The 16,917-nt window shown below is 40.0% G+C and overlaps 1 protein-coding gene across 1 annotated transcript in view; it reads left to right on the top strand.

Moving 5' to 3' along the window:
* FAM135B (family with sequence similarity 135 member B) overlaps nt 1-16,917 on the top strand; it is a gene marked incomplete at both ends in the record, with an annotated part of 152,615 nt that overhangs the window by 77,445 nt on the left and 58,253 nt on the right. The window contains one exon of the mRNA XM_080939778.1: nt 2,058-2,184. Within this exon, the coding sequence (XP_080795904.1) occupies nt 2,058-2,184 (127 nt within the window). The remainder of the gene's footprint in view (nt 1-2,057; nt 2,185-16,917) is intronic.

Genomic DNA, 16,917 nt, shown 5'->3' with positions numbered 1-16,917 from the left:
GCTAGAGAAATGTTATAACACAGGAATATGGGAAAACCAACCCTGGCCTTGGGACGCTGCCACTATAGCAAGAAGAGTACTGGTCTCCTGCAAGGCAAGTTCCCAGCTGGGTAAGTGCTTCTGTGAATGTCTCAGGAATGGATGTGTGTGCCAAGGGTGAGGCATGGCAGCTGTGCCCTGAGATCAGCAGAGACTGCTCCTCTGGAGAACAGGCAACAGTCTAGATAGGAAAGGAAGTGATCTTAAGGGGTCTGGGTCCCAGAGTCAGGAGCATCTGCTTGCTTAATTCAGTCACTTATTTACTGGGAGATCTTTGAATAACTTATTTCACATCTCTAAATAAATGTTTCACCACATAGACACATACATTTACATGTAAAACCAAGAATTTTGTAATAACGAACCAACAGAGTTTATGGCTCTATATAGTAAAACCATGTAGCCCATCTCATATGATGAATATATATTTATAAATAAAAGTTCTTGAGACAAATTTAGTAATAGGGAAACTAGCAGTTCTGAGATACATGTATTTTGCCTCTGGCTTTAGGAGACTTAAATCTGTAAGCCATCCAGGTGCTCAGCTTCCAAACAGTTCTGTACAAAATAGTGGGTCCCCAGCACCCAACATCACCTTCTGGCTCAAGTGTTGCTAAGAGCTTTGATATTGTCTAACTTCGGGCTTGGAGCCAGGATATCTAAGCAGAAAGTTTAACCTTTTGATTAGAGCACACTTTGCAAGTTTTTCAGCAGAAGCCTTCCAGATGGGAGTGTATACAGTTGCTGGAGAGTTAAACTTCACAGATGGGGTAAAAATAGAACCGCCTTCCCATCTCTAGGTTTTGCAAAAAGAATTTCTGTCTTGGCACAAGGTAGCTAGAACAAAGGGAACCCTTTTAGCTTGTGGGAAATACCTGTCAAATAGGGCAAGCACCAGCTTTTCTAGAAAAAGAAATTCTCATAGCATCAGTGAGATCCAATAATAATGCAGCAGGTGTGGCACCAAAATTTAACCTCAGAAGACTGTTAACTTTCGCCAAGAAAGACCAAAGAAAATATAATTTTTATTCTTCAAATAGATAGAACCGAGTCCTTCACAGGGGTTCCTTTCAGTATAAAAGCCACAATTAAATGACAAGTATTTTAGTTTTGTGTTGGCAGATATTTCAGAGAAGGGGTCACAATTATTTATGTACAAGTATTTCTTTATTCTACAGTGCACACACTATCATCATGTATTAGCATGTTGGATGACAATCGTAATTTAATCCCCTAGTTTTAATTGTGTTAGCATAAATAATTTGAGGATACTTTAAAACATGTAGGGATAGTATATACTTAGGCTACAGAAAAAAAATATTATTTTATTTATTTATTTATTTATTTTACCTTGAGCTCCTGGGTACTTGAGGGTGCCCTACCTTAGTGAAGGACAATTGCATTAAATAGAATGAATACTATGTGACTTTTCTTTGGTTTGGATTTTTTTTTGAGACCGGGTTTTATTTATATATGCCAGCTTGATCAAGTTCCTGGTCCCCTTGCCCCTACTTCCAGAGGGCTGAGGTTACAGGTGTGTACGACCACATCTGCCTTTGGATTTGTATTGGACCAAGAGTTAAAGTAAACTTACCATTCAGCCAGGCAGAACTAGTGGGAGCATTGTAGAATAAAGAAATACCTGTACATTAATAACCATGACCAATACATATATACATATATGTATATAAGTGTATATATGAATTACATATACACATATGTAATGTGTGTGCATTTTTATATTTATATACACACCTGTACATATATACATACAACTGCTAAGTTCATTTAGTATTGTTCATAAGTATGGGACTGACCACTTGGTACTGCATAACCTATCAAGTAGCCTGTTCCTGCAGAAGAGTGATTGTTTTCCTCTCTCAGCAGCCATTAGCTGCCTGTAGCTCTTCAGCTAAACCTTGTGCAGTTTTCCCCCTGCTCAGTTGCAGCCTCCTCACAGGGGGCAGCGTTAACAAATGACCACTTACCTTCTGTTTGTCCCTTCTACTTCTTTCTAGTTTCACTCGCCCAGGAAGAGGCTCCTGGCTAGGCAAAGGTGGCCTGGACACAGGACCAGAGCAGCCCACCATTTCTTTCGAAAACTTGGTCTTTGGAGCTGGATACTGCAAGCCGACCTCCTCAGAGGTAAAGTCTGTATGGGGCCATGTCCCCATGACTCGCAATTCTCACCTTGCCAATTGTGTACCTGTGATGTTCCTTCTTCATTCAAATGTTTCCTTAGGGAACTGTTTGGCTACTTCCTTCAAGGACCATCTAACCTTTCACTTCTAACTAATCATCTCTCAGATGAACTGTGTGTGACAACCCCTGGGGTAGTTGTAAGAGTGTTTTATCTTACGGTTCCTCAAACATGTGGTTGTTTGGGAGATAATACCTCTCTAGAAGGTGGTACTGTTGTGAAGATGTTTCCTTCATAGTATGTGATGATAACCAGTATCTGTTGGCATTGAGTCATGCCTGCTTTCAAAACATGGTTCCACCTTCTGTTTACTCACTTTCTGTATCCTCATACCTAGGGTGGTATCACTAAGAACCACTAATCTCATGTGTAATTATGTGCCCTAGATAGTATCTCAGGTGTGAAGTTTTATCCAAGTACCTAGGGCTTAGTAGCTCCTTAATAAGTAAATGTGTATCTTTTCATTCTATTTTCTTCTTCCCAGGAGGTGCCTGAAGTTTCTGGTCTCTCATCACTGCCTGTATTGTTCTTTAATACATGAGACATTTTAGACATGTTCAGAAATGACTAGCCAGTATTTCTCAGGGTTGCTCAGAGACACAGAACCAACAAAGATGATCCCTTCCTTGTTTTAAGGAATTAAGTCACATGATTCTGGAGGTTGAAGAAACTACAAATATTGATTCATCGAGCTGGAGACCCAGGAGAGCTGAGAGCAGAGTTCTAGACCAAATCTAAGTCCAGACTGTGGATGATTCTGTCACTTATGAGAAACAACTGTTTGCCTATGTGTAGTCAGAAACTGAGTCTATTGGAATAGTTTTCTCACAATGAGGAGGGAGATCTCTTTGATTATGGCAGGTCTTTTGTTCAGTTCCAGAAATTTTCAATTAGAAATATCCATATTGACAGTCATCTCAATGATTAACCAAACATCTGCATGACCCATGGCCCAGACAAAGAAACATAAGAAATTTATTATAGTAAAGTCAATTAAGTGAATGTGTAAGAGTGTGCCTAGCCAGCACTGTCCACCTCTGCTAAAGCAGACTCTTTGGCCAGACTGTTTAAAATACAAAGTAAAACATTTGCCTTCCTTCTCTGGACATTTGAAATCTAGCCAGGAGATTTGGCTGCAAATGTTACATCTGTTTATGGGCTAAGCTGCCGTGTCACATGGTTCCTGGCGACATCGAAGGGGAATAACCACATTTTTCCTGAAAGGATTGGAAATTGAGTCCATGGTCAGGCTTAGACTCATGCATGAACTGTTGGCTTTAGAGAACAGTAAGAGCAGAATGAATGCACACCCTCAATACCTCTGACACTTACCAAGCTTCCAGGAAGCCAGTGTGCTTTCCTCCCACAGAAGAACCTCAAATGAGTAAGGTAGAGAAAGCTAAGAATCTGCCAGCATAGTGTGGGTGTCTCACGTATTCCCTATGCATCACTAAGTTCATGTTTTAGCATGGAAATGGCCAGGATAAAAGACTCTCCTCTCCTACAGTAGATGTGTGGTGTGTCCCTAAATCATCTGATAATTTCTTTGCGACTGAGACATTGACAGCTGATTCCTACACAGAAATTTTACTCTGTCCATCTTTCTATCACTGTATAGCTTTGTTGTGCCAAGATTTGCCTGTCTTACACCATTGTGTGGTAGCTTTAAGGGTTTCTCTGATAGACCTACCACCTACAAAAAACTTTAGCTCAGACTCCTCCTTAGGGAATATGGCCAAAGACATTGGTAATTGGTACCATTCACTGCCCAACTCAAACATCTACAGCTGGTACCTTACACGCTGAGGTCCTTAGCCGATACCACTGAGGAGCATGAAAGGGCCGTGATGCTCCACCGATTTGTGAGATGCTCTGGTGCTCAGATCATTCTCATCAGCCAAGATTATTTGCACTAGCAGTGCTGAGGTGTCCTCTTGGATTTCTGAAATGTTCTAAGTATCTTAGACTCTCCTAAGCAGGGGCTGTGATTAGTTCAAAGTAGGGAGCATCGTATTTAGCTTTTTCACCTAGGATCTAACAAGTTACCTACCCTATAAAACCAATGTTCAAATGATGTGTTGAACGGATAGTTGACAAAACTGTGTACACATGCTGGTGCAGATTGAACAGCTAGAGATTCCAGAAAGAGGTTAGCTACTGCAGGAGATAGAAAGTAAGGAAGAGAGCAATAGTGTGATGGGCCATGTTGGGAGATTGCACAAGGCAGGACTATAAACACTGTAGAACATTCTGGTCCACTGGTCTTTTATACATGATCTAGCATACTGCCTATTGCAATGTATCACCCTCTGTGGCTCCTTACAAAGTAGGAAAATTGGTGCTTATAGAAACTCAGTCTGCACAGTTGTTAAATGGGTAATGTCTCTTAGGAAGATTTCAGAGATTTCTTATGCATACTTTATAGAGAAGGCCTTGGAACTTAGATCATGGAGTATAGTGGGGGCTTGTTTGTTTGTTTGTTTTCCTTTTTCTTGGCTGTTTCTGGGGCTCTGTGTCAAATTACATGTGACTGTCTTTCATATGTTCACAGAGACAGGCGGATTTGTGAGTCTTGGCATCGAGCTTGTTCCCAGAACTTGGCACGATAAGTTGTTTTCAGGGTTTGGTTCTTTTTCTGTATGTTTTCCACTTGGGTCCCATCCAATTATGTGGAGTCAGAGCTGTGTGCCCACCCTGCACTTTCCCACCAGGCAAGGCTGCCAAGCCAAGAATCCAATCTTAGTTCTACATCCCCTTGGGGGCTTTGCATGCAAATCTCAAGAAGCCCAGAGCATTAGCACACAAAATTGAATCCTCATGGTCTGTGCATCAGCTTGACGCATCAGAAAGCACATGCTCCTCCCAGTAAGCCCGTCCTGTCAGAGGCCTGTGAAAAGACAGAGACTGGTGCAAAAATCTTTGTGGAACATTGAGCATTCCAAAAAGGAGAGAGTGGATGAATCAATTGAGTCTGTCCCTATTTCTCAGATCCCCATGTCCTGTGGCTCAATTTCCTCCTGTGACAACGTCGAAATTGGGCCTTTGCATTTGGAGCTGTGGCCTGAGGTTTTGTGTGTCTTCCTGCTCCAAATCATAGGAACACTAGAAAAGTTATTCAACCTTTTTAAGGTGACACTTATCCTGGGCATGATTACTACTAGTACAGCCTTACTGGCTTCTAAATAGATAAAACGGCACAACCCTATAGTGCTCCAGAGAAGAAAAATTCCTAAGAAAAGCCTCTGTTGACATATACATACATGTATATCACATATATCATACTAAAATCATATATACACATACATATACACCTATATTCATATGTGTATATGATTTTTGTATGATTAAATCAGTGTAGTATAACAATTGTTACTGTGCCATCTGTGAAATATTAAAGAGTTTTGCTCATGGCTGCAGTATGAAACTCCTGTGTGACTTTGATCCTGTCATTTGACCTCTCTAGATCTATTTTCTAGCAAGTGGGAAGAATACTGAATCTTTCAGGAGAACCCCTCAGGGCTTTTCTGCTGTGTTTACTATTATATCTCTGTCACTACCACAACTGTCATTGAAACAGTTGAGACATACTTGAGTCTATAGAAAAAAAATCTGATGTTGATTCCTGGCCTCTACATGTGAAAATAAACCCTGAGACAGACAACCGTACCCCGCCCCCCACACACACACACCATCACTGACACTATCACCACAAAGCCTTCTCTTTCACTAGAAGTGTGGTGCTGGCCATTTTAGTTTACACCTTTGGTCATCTGCTCTCCCTTACAGTATCCAGCAAAGGCACAGGAACCTCCAAATGATGTAATATATGAAATGACCAGCTTATAGTTCTCATTAGAGATAAAGACATTAAGACTGAGAGAAGGTAAAATACACACCCTGCACTGTCCCTCCTAGCATCGTACAATTAGGCAGTAGGTAGACTGAAGTTTTAATGAATGAGCATCTTATTCTTTCCCAGCTGCCCCCTGACTCCAGCTGAACTGATCCCCAGATAACATATATCTGTAGGTGTTCCATTGACTCAGTTCCCCTACGAAAGGCTCATAATATACTTGTGTGTGTCTGGCTCTTAAAGTGTTTTCAGACAGCATTTGTTGAGTTGCTATTTTGTTGTGCATTTATTCCACATCTCACCGAAGATTACTAGCACCGAACACTTTTCATGTGCACATTGGCTCTTCCTACATCCCCTCTGGAGAAATGTCCATTCACACAATTTGCCTATTCGTAAATTTGCTTATGTTCAGGATTCAGCTTTGGTTGTTGTTAGTTTTAGGAATTCCCTTTACATGTTGGATATTTGCTCTTTGTCAAATCACACCCAAGACTGTTTTCCTCAGTTTCTTCCAGTGTCCCTTTGCAGGGCAGTGGACTTGGTTGATGCAGCCCTGTTGCCTCTTCCCTTCTGGCTATTGTGCAGCATCATTAATATAAATGTCTTCAAGTCTTTCTTTACATGTTCTCCAAGGCTTTTATCATTTCAGATCTGACATTACATTCTTCAGTACATTCAAGGTGATTACAGTGTATGGGGTAAGGGATGAGTTCATTGTTCTTTTACATAACGATGTACCATCTTCTAATACCATGTGAATATTATCCTGCCCTATTACACAGCTTTGGCACCATGTCGTGGATTTATTGATGAGACTTCTCTCTTTTTAAAAATGGCATATTATGGCGATGTGAGTTCTTTGAAAATCATAGAGCATGCTTACTATGTTTAATGATCTTCGTGGGCTTGCCCTTCTCCTTAGTTTATATGCCAGTGTGTGTGACTGTGACTCAGCATTGTCATCACTGTAATTCCATTTTCCATTTTAAAGTCAATGGCCATGACCTTTCCTGATTGATCCTCTTCTCACAGTTTGGGTGCTCATACTCCTTAGTGTCTTTTAATATTATGTTCTATGACAGTCACATGGATAAAAGTACTAGGCACATTACCCATACACCAACACATAGAAAAGAATGGTAGAGTGGTGGTCGCAAGGGCTTGTGGGGAGAGAGAAGAAGCGGCAAGGCCGGTCTTATGTGATGAGAGAGGTCTCTGGAGAGCTGTTGCACAGCCCTGTTCTGCCCTGCATTCTGTCCTGTGTGTTTCCTTGAATTATTACAACTATAGAAAAATAATGTCACAATTGAAGAGATCAGGACAGAAACCATCAAAACACAGTTATTTTTAAAATGACTGTTTAAAGGGTAACAAATTTTAATATTTTGAGAACTAAAATGATAACCATTGCTATGTTTTTCCGTAGTGATATGAAAAGGTTGGCATTTTTCTTATTTACATGGCTGTATGGGTTATTAAAACCATACAGAAAAAGTTTCAAGTTGTTGTATGGGCTGTGTGTCTGCAGCTGACTTAATTCAATAGGATTCATAATTCACCTCTGAAAGAGAATATGCATCTGTGATAGCAGACTTTGCATCTAAACTGTAAGGTATTGCTTCATTTTTATTGGATATTTTGTTTATGTACATTTCAAATGTTATTCCCTTTCCTGGTTTTCCCTCTGGAAACCCTCTGTCCAATCTTCCTTCCCCCTGCTTCTACGATTGTGCTCCCCTCCCCACCCATCCACTCCCACATCCCTGCCCTGGCATTTCTCTATACTGGAGCATCAAGCCTCCACAGGACTAAGGTCCTTTCCTCCCATTGATGTCCCACAAGGCCATTCTCTGCTATATATGAAGCTGGAAACATGGGTCCATCCGTGTGTAGTCTTTTGTTGGTGGTTTATTCCTGGAAGCTTTGAGGGTCTAGTTGGTTGATACTGTTGTTCTTCCTATGGGTTGCAAACACCTTCAGTTCCTTCAGTCCTTTCTCTAACTCATACATTTGGACCCTGTGCTCAGTCCAGTGGTTGGCTATTAGCATCCACCTCTGTATTTGTCAGCCTCTGGCAGAACCTCTCAGGAGACAGCCTTATCAGGCTCTTGTCAGCAAGCACTTCTTGGCATATGGGATGGATTCAAAGGCAGGATAGTCTCTGGGTAGCCTTCCTTAAGTCTCTGCTCTATACGTTGTCTCCGTATTTTCTCCCTTAAATATTTTGTTCCCTGTTCTAAGTAGGATTGAATCATCCATGCTTTGGCCTTCCTTCTTCTTGAGCTTCATGTGGTCTGTAAGTTGTATCTTGGATATTTTGAGCTTCTGGGATAATATCCACTTATTAGTGAGTACATACCATTTGTGTTCTTTTGTGACTGGGTTGCCTCACTCAGGATGTTTTCTAGATCCATCCATTTGCCTAAGAATTTCAAAATGTTATTGTTTTTAATAGCTGAGTAGTACTCCATTGTGTAAATGCACCACATTTTCTATATCCATTCTTTTGTTGAAGGATATCTGTGTTCTTTCCAGCTTCTAGCTATTATAAATAAGGTTGTCTACAAACATAGTAGAACATGTGACCTTGTTAGATATTGGAGTATCTTTTGGGTATATTCCCAGGAGTGATATAGCTAGGTACTCAGTACTATGACCAGTTTTCTGAGAAACCAGACTAATTTCCAGAGTGGTTGTATCAGCTTGCAATCTCACCAACAGTGAGGGAGTGTTCCTCTTTCTTCATATCCTCACCAGCATCTTCTGTTACCTGAGATTTTGATCTTGGCCATGCTGACTGTGTGAGGTGGCATCTCAGGGTTGTTTTGATTTTCATTTCCCTGATGACTAGGGATGTTGATCATCTCTTTAGGTGCTTCTCAGTCTATCTGTCTTCCTCAGCTGAGAATTTTTTGTTTAGATCTGTATCCCATTTTTAAATAGGTTTATTTGCTTAAGGTATTGCTTCTTAAGTGTAATACTCTTGTTATCAGAGGCAACCCTCATTTCGTAAGGCTGCCCCAGGACGCCTTGTTCCTGGCTAGTACATATCACAGAACACAGAGAGGAAACTGCATCTTTTCCTGACCACCGTGTTGCCCATCACCCCACTGGCGCCCAGCCTATCTCCTGACACACATGTCAGGTACTTAGCAAAATATTGCCAAATGGAGGCAAGGCAAAAGCTCAGCAAGGATACAGGCAAGAGCAGTAGGATTCGAGTGAGCTCCAGGTTTGGCATGAATGCTGCATTTCCTCTGAGACTACCATATGTGTTTGCCTCAGTTCTGCCACTGCTTTAAGTCTCTGGTTCTCTCTGGGGAGGGTGGAATCTGCTTGCTATGTGAGGTTTGTCTGCAACTCATGATGGTAAAGCATTTCCCATCTCTCCCCAACCTCTACCATATGCATTTTTTGGTGACTATTACAAGACAAGTGTGTTTATAGTAATCCCACGAATCCTGTTCACAGAAGTCTTTTTGGTAAGTGCAATTATTCACATCACCTGGACTGGGGAGACTAGCAATCTAATAACTGAAGCAAACCAGCCAGAGTGAGGATGTAGTTGAACTATGCAGAGCTCTTGTATTCTCTGCATTTAGACTCATCTTTCCCTGCTCACATCCTGGGTCTGCAGTTCAGACCATGTTATCACATTCTCCATCCAAGACTGATTGGTCAGTCACAGGCACCTTCTCAATAAGTAACCATGTGAGTGCATAATCCTTTTTGCTATTGATGAACCTGCATTTTATCCCAACAGTCACATGGTGTGCAGTCAGCTGGAAAGTGTTCATGTTTAATGTTTCATTTGGAAACTCTGAGGAGGTAAGTGTGGCAAGTCCTAGGACTGAACATGTACCTGAACCTGCTGATATGCCCAGTCTCTAGTGCCTCGAGGTATATAATTGGATCAGGAACACATGCCTGCTGGAAATTGAAACACGGGCAATTTATTAATAAAAATAAAATTCCCAAGAGAATGCAGTAGAGTAGTGGGCTGGGGGAAAAGCGGGTGGCGGAAACACCACACCAAGTTGGGAAGGCATGGTACTTTACAGAGCATTTACCTGCTATCTGGATTTGTATATTTGGGCTTTTCTTGAGCATGCTCTGTTGTATGAAGCCCAGGTGGGAATGGGCTTCCAGACTTTGTCTATCTATTGGTTTCTTTCATATTTTATACTTTATGTAGTTTTTCCAGCCTCTGTTCTCTTGCCAGAGTCTGATGGTTTGATCATAAATAGGCTATAATTGGGGCTCACGAGATCCTCTTTCGTATTTGTGCTGCAGAACACTGATTGGTGGTAACTACAGTTTAGGGCAGAGAGGTGAGGGTGAACATGGGTCGCAGAGGTATGACTACAGTAGAGGGGGGAAAGCTGCAGTGAGGTTGCCGTGAAAATTTTCCGTAGTACTTGCATACACAGAGATGCACACACAGAGAGCTCTCATAGGTCACAAGGTTTTGATCATGTGCTGACTCCTTACTGAAGGAGCTTGATTAAGCAAGCTTGATTTCCACTGATGTGTGAATGGCTTAAACTATTCCTTTTGAATTCCTATAATTTACTTATTTTATCTCTGTCTCTCTGTCTTTGTCTGTGTCTGTCTGTCTGTCTGTCTGTCTCTCTCTCTCTCTATATATATATATACACACACACACATATGTATATATATATATGTATATATATGTACATATATGCATATATATATTCATGATTATTCAGAATATATTTTAAAAATTGTTTTATTTATTTATGTTCCAAATGTTGACCCTTCCCAGTGCTCCCTCCAAGATTTCATCACTCCCTTCTTTCCTTTTAGGGGTGCTCCCCAACCCGGGCACCCTCTTTTGATCACTCACCCACCTAACTGTAAGATAATCTTTTCCTGTATCTTTTCAGCCATCTTTAATGTTCTTTTATCCTCCCCCATAGCTTTTCCTCCCAGCTCCCCAATAAAGCACGCCTTCCCGATAATTTTGGTAGAGTAGCACCTGTGCCTACTCCCTCATTCTCTGATGCTCCTTCTCACCTCCCGTGTTCCCATTATAATTTCCTGGTGTGTATGTTTACTCCAGCTTATATACTTTCATGTAGAAATCTAGTATCCCTAAACATAAAAAAAAAAAAACATGTGATATTTGGTTTCTGGATCATGGTCCCCTCCCTCCATATGACACTTTTAAATTTCATCCACTTACCTACAAATTTCATTTTTATTTGCAGGTTAGTAGTGTTATGTTGTTTATAGATATAACTTTTCATTATCTATTTAACAGCTGAGAGAAGTATAAATCCCCCCCCCATTTCCCAGCCATTATGAATAAAGTGGCAAGGAAAATGCCTAAGTAGGTACCTGTAGAGTAGGATGTTGAGTCCTTTGGGCACAAGCCAAGAAGTGGTATAGCTGTTATATATGCTGTTAACTTTTAAAAATTGGTTTTAATTGATATAGAATTACAATTCATCTCACTCCACCTTTCCTCCCCACAGGCCCTTAGGTACCCTTCCTCCATGTCCCCCCTCCTCTTTCTAGTTGATAGCCTCTTTTTCTTTGATGATAGTGATTATGATGATGATGATGATTTGTGAACAAACACATAAATACAACCCAGTGAGTCTGTTTTATTATTTTTATGGATGTGGTTTCAGGGCTGGCCATTCTGCACTGATCAACTCACAAGGGGGTACATCCCTGAAAGAGTCGAATTTTTCTTCTCCCAGGATCCTTAGTTGTCTATAGTTCTTTGTCTAAATGTGGGACCCTGGGGAAAAAAAAAAAACTTTCCCTTTCACATTAGCATATTTATTGACACTACCATTATTCCAGTCTGTTAATGCAGGCTTTTCTAGAACGACTGTTCCACAGCTAACTTTTGGTGTTATTATTCTTAGAATCTCCCCACTCTCTTCTGCAGCAGTCCCTGAGACAGAGACAGGAACTGTGATGCAGGAGCATCGATTGATGCTGGGCTATCCCATACATGTTTGCTCTGAATTGTGCCCAACAGTCTTCTGTGATGCTTTCCACTTGCTTTGATGAGGGGATTCTTTGATGAAGGGTGGTAGTACACTCACTTGTGGGTGTAATGAAACAATTTTGCATTAAAAATATAATGCTCCTCACAAGAAGCATAGACAAAACCAAACCAAACAAAAACAAAAACCAGTGCCAGGCATAAGAAATTTCCTTTTTGATGACTGATTAGGATATTCCAAATGACTCCTCAAAGAATAAATACTACTGAATAAATACTTATAGGGGCTGAGGGTGGGGCCTTATTGTTGATGACAACACACCCAGACAATGCATGACTGTATCACTTCTCAGTCACAACAATGATGAGCAAGAAATGTGTGCACACAGTTGGAAGAAGTGGCTCTCACAGGCTTGTGCGACCAATAACTCCTAATTGGACTTAAAGTTTGCTCAGCAAAAAGAAAATCATGCCTGGTCCTAGAAATATAGTCAGCATCTCAGAGGCAGTGAGGTCATATACCTTAGAAAAGAATCTCACACCACCACTTCACTTTCAGCCTTTTGAAGAATTCTATACACCAATTTTCAGACTGGATGCACCACTGACAGGATGATGACCCTACCAACAGTGATGCGGGTCCCCCTTTGCTCCACATGCTTCCCAGCCATTTGTTGTTAGTTATTTTCTTGATCTCTTGTCTTAAACTTCATGTGCTTGGTTCATTTGAAGAACCATTCCAGCATTTTTGGTCTACAATATTTATAATATTTATAGTTTGCACTGAGTGATGGCTGAATTCATAAGTTGGGCACTGGTACCAACTGAACTTGTCTTCAATGACTGAGGTCAGAATATAAATTCTGTGATGAAAGCTGTGAGGGTCAGGTTTCCAGCTGAACAGTTCTAGCAAAACTGAAATTACAATATACAGTCTTCAAGTTTCAGCCATTCCCCTCATCAGTGTCCCCCCTTTTCACTGAAAAAAATCAGCAGGGCCAAAGAAACATTGAAGACCTCTGCTTTCTATCACCATTTTTATGAATAATTGAATATATTTGATAGTTTCCATCACTTTGAAAAATCCTCTTTCAAAGACTGAAATAATAAAAGATCCATCTAGGAACAGGGATGGGACATTACCTTCTGTTTCTATGGAGACAAAATTGCTAGTGTTCTCTCTGTAATTTTTATTGGCAGCTGCTGAGTCCACACATACTGGGTTAGCCCAGACAGTAAGTACTTTTTTTAAAATTTAAGATGAGTTGCTTGTTGTGTGTGTTGTATTGTTGGTTGTAGTGTGTGTGTGTGTGTATTAAGGTATTAATCAAGTTGCATGTCTTACCCCATGCTCAGGGTTTACAAACAGTATCTCTTCTAAGGTTTTACTTTTTGATTGCATGTTTGGGATGCTTTAATTAGTTTATTTTTTCACTGTGTAGGGAAGGAATAGACCATGTTTTTTATTGTAGTACATGCTGGCTTTGAATTCACAGCAATCACTTTTCCTAAACGTCCTGAGTTCTGACATTACAAGAACATTAAACTTGGCTCTTCTGGGTCCAGGGGCTTCCATGAATATCTGTCTACACATAAGAAAGTATGGCTCTGAACAATAAGTGTGATTCTGTCTAAGGACCATGAGTTGAGGTCAGATGCTTGCTGAGCACAAAGCTCAAATGCTTGCCCCTTTTGTATGTGAACACATTGGTCTGTGATAGTGAACAGACACATTGCCAGATGTGAGATTTTCATGATTGTCCTAATAGTTAATGCAGTTATGGTGACTGACACAGTAAATATTGCAGAAATCACAGCTTTTTTTCTCCTGTTTCTTCTTCTGATGTTTTAAATTTTCTTATTCATTTTAGTTAGTTATAATTAGAAGCCCTAGAAATAAAAAATCCTACTAAATTTTTTCACATAAATGATATTAACTCAAGAACTACACTTACATGAATTCAGTTTTATTTTCCCCCAAAGTCTCTTTTCTCATGTATTTGGAAATAATTAAGTTATTATATCACCATGAACACTAAATATTCCTCTATTAAAATATGATTATGCTAATATGGAGGTTAGATGCGCCTTCATTACCACCCTCATGGTTTGAAGTGGAGCAGTAATACTTGGGAATAGGATTTGAATTACTTACATTTAAAAGGCTACACTAAGAGGGAACTCCCAAACACTGTGAGTTTCTCTCATGGGTGTTTGACAGCATCCATCCTTTTGTCTCACACTTTATCTAGATTGTTTTCATGCTTTATAAAGGAAGGGGCTGTGAGTTTTCTGAATAGTTTAAACTTCATAGCTGTATTTTGGTTCCAGCTTCACAGGCATCAGAAAATTGCATTTATAGATACCACAGTCCAAGAACCCAAGGAAGCTACTAAGTTATGTGGCATATACCTCAGCTTCACCCTTGACTGTAGTTAGGACTGTAACTCTCTTCTGAAAGGGTAGTTTTATGTCATTTGAATATTCTATTGTGAAGACCACCATGTCAAAGTCCCTGTGGAAGAATCAGAATCTGGAAGGTGGATGCTCACTTCTGAACATCCACAGCATCACCTACTGTTTAGCTTAAACCAGAAACAGCCATGCTGCCACCTCCCCACTCAGCATGAATGTTAGTAGTCACTGTTTGCTTTGTAACCCATGAGATAATTCCTTCTTCTTACTATTGCTTCTTCCCATCCCTTTCCTTTCTAGCTAGTGCAGAGATCTTCTCCCAGCAAATGTTGTATACTTTAATGCAAACTAAAGGACTCTTCCACTATATTCATCATTGTCTACTTGAAAATGTTTTATCAATCAACAAATACTCAGTAATCAAATGACACTGGTTCTCTGAAAGTTCCTACCCCTAAATTCAGAAGATACATCATCTCTTACTTAAATTTCTCTTGTCCTCTAATGACCATAAATCTAATTGTTTTAACTTTATATAGAGATTTTGGTTGTATCCATATTGTACTTATCACATGGAAAATATGTTTTTATTGATGTATGTTACTTATATAGGAATATATTATGATATTTTTATATATTTATATAATATACATTTATTATATTCAAATCTTTGTCATTTTGTGGTTGCCCCTGTAGACAGTCTCCTACTTCTCAAAAGATTTTGTTTCTAGTTAGGTTTAATTAAGTTGAATCTTAAAATTTGTATTTATTATTAGTCTTTATTTAGTGTCTTAGTCACTGTTCTATTACTGCATAGAGTCACCATAATCATGGCAAGTCCTATACAAGTATTTAACTGGGGGTTTGTTTACTGTTTCAGAGGGCCAGTTCATGATCTTCACTGAGAACATGAATGGTGATAGAATGGTAGTGAGTTATATCCTGGTCTGTAAATAGAGAGGGACCAAGAAATTGGGCCTAGAATAGGCTTTTGAAAAAAAATCTCAAAGCTCACCTCCCAGTAATGCACTTCTTCCAACAAGGCCACAGTTACTCCAACAAGGCCACACCATTTGATCCTTCTCAAATATTACCACTCCCCGATGACTAGGCATTCACATATAAGAGCATATGTGGGCCACTCCTACTCAAACCACGATAATTAGCATATAAAATTATATTTCACTATGACACTTGAGCATCTATGCACAGTTATGATTTGCTCATAAATAACCCCTTCTGAGTCATCTAGTTTAATTGACAACAAGTTACCTATTTTCCCCCAAGACCTCCTATTTCTAGAATAGGCTTGAAGTGTGACCCTATTGGATCCATGCATTTAGATCATTCCCACTGCAGACACTGGAGCATGTCAGCTGTGCTATTCAGTTGCACAGTCCGCTCCAACATTTATCACTAGAGAATGGTCTAATTACTTACTGTTAAGAATTAATCCTGCCTCCTTGAATTGCATATCAGGGTAGATTGGAGAATCATGTTCCATATGGAGATCACTTTCATTCCCAAGAGAACTTGCACACAAATCAGTGTTTGCTCCAAGCTATGAGAAGTAGTTTGGGTCTCTAAAGAATTACTCTAGACTTCTCTCAGTATGGATTATTCAAACCTGAGCCAGTTTTAGAAAGGAGGCTAGGTGAGAAAGTAAGGAATCCAGGTAGCTTACCAAAGGGCATCAGTTGAACTTTCTGCAAATTAACCTTGATGCTTCCAGTGAAGATGACATGTGACTTGGGTTCTAGAGTGTGCTCTTAGTCCCAAAGTGTTTACATCCTCTTGCTTTATTTAACTGTCATAGCCCTCCCTACACATTGAGAACCTGAAAGAACAGTGGGATAAGTTGCTAAGAATTGTCCTTTATACTAAAGAATAGAATTAGCTAAAACATAGTATGAAATTTTAACTGTCTTTTGACTTCTACGATGTTAAGCATATTTAGACATATTCTGATTTATCTTGTTCTAGCACTCCACCAGGAGGCTATTAGTATTTATTTTTCTATTTTACAGATAGGAAAAAAAAATGTCCTTGATAAAAGACCTATTATATGTGGATATGGATGGCGACTGCTAGACGAGAGATCTGTGTAGCTGGGGAAATCTCAGGTTCTGAATATTCCCTTAGGTATTAACTGCTTCACCCGGAACCTCAGAGCCATCACTAAGCCATTTTCTCTCACCTCTGAGAAATTGATTCCTATTAACATACATATTTGTTTTCCAACCTCATCCTCTCTGTCCCCTGCAGCCTGGGCTCCAACCTAATTTTTACCTATAGGATTACTCAGCAGTCTCTTGGCTTACCTCTTTGCTCCTGCCTCTGTACTTGTACTCTGTTTCATTCCCATGATGGCTAACTTGTGGTGAAACCTCTTGGAGTTTTCATCCCACCAAACAATGGAGAATG

The sequence above is a fragment of the Micromys minutus genome (genome assembly GCF_963924665.1).
Source record: "Micromys minutus genome assembly, chromosome: 27".
Lineage (NCBI taxonomy): Eukaryota > Metazoa > Chordata > Mammalia > Rodentia > Muridae > Micromys > Micromys minutus.
Note: the sequence above shows the minus strand (reverse complement) of the source record. Positions and strands in the feature narration are given on the sequence as shown.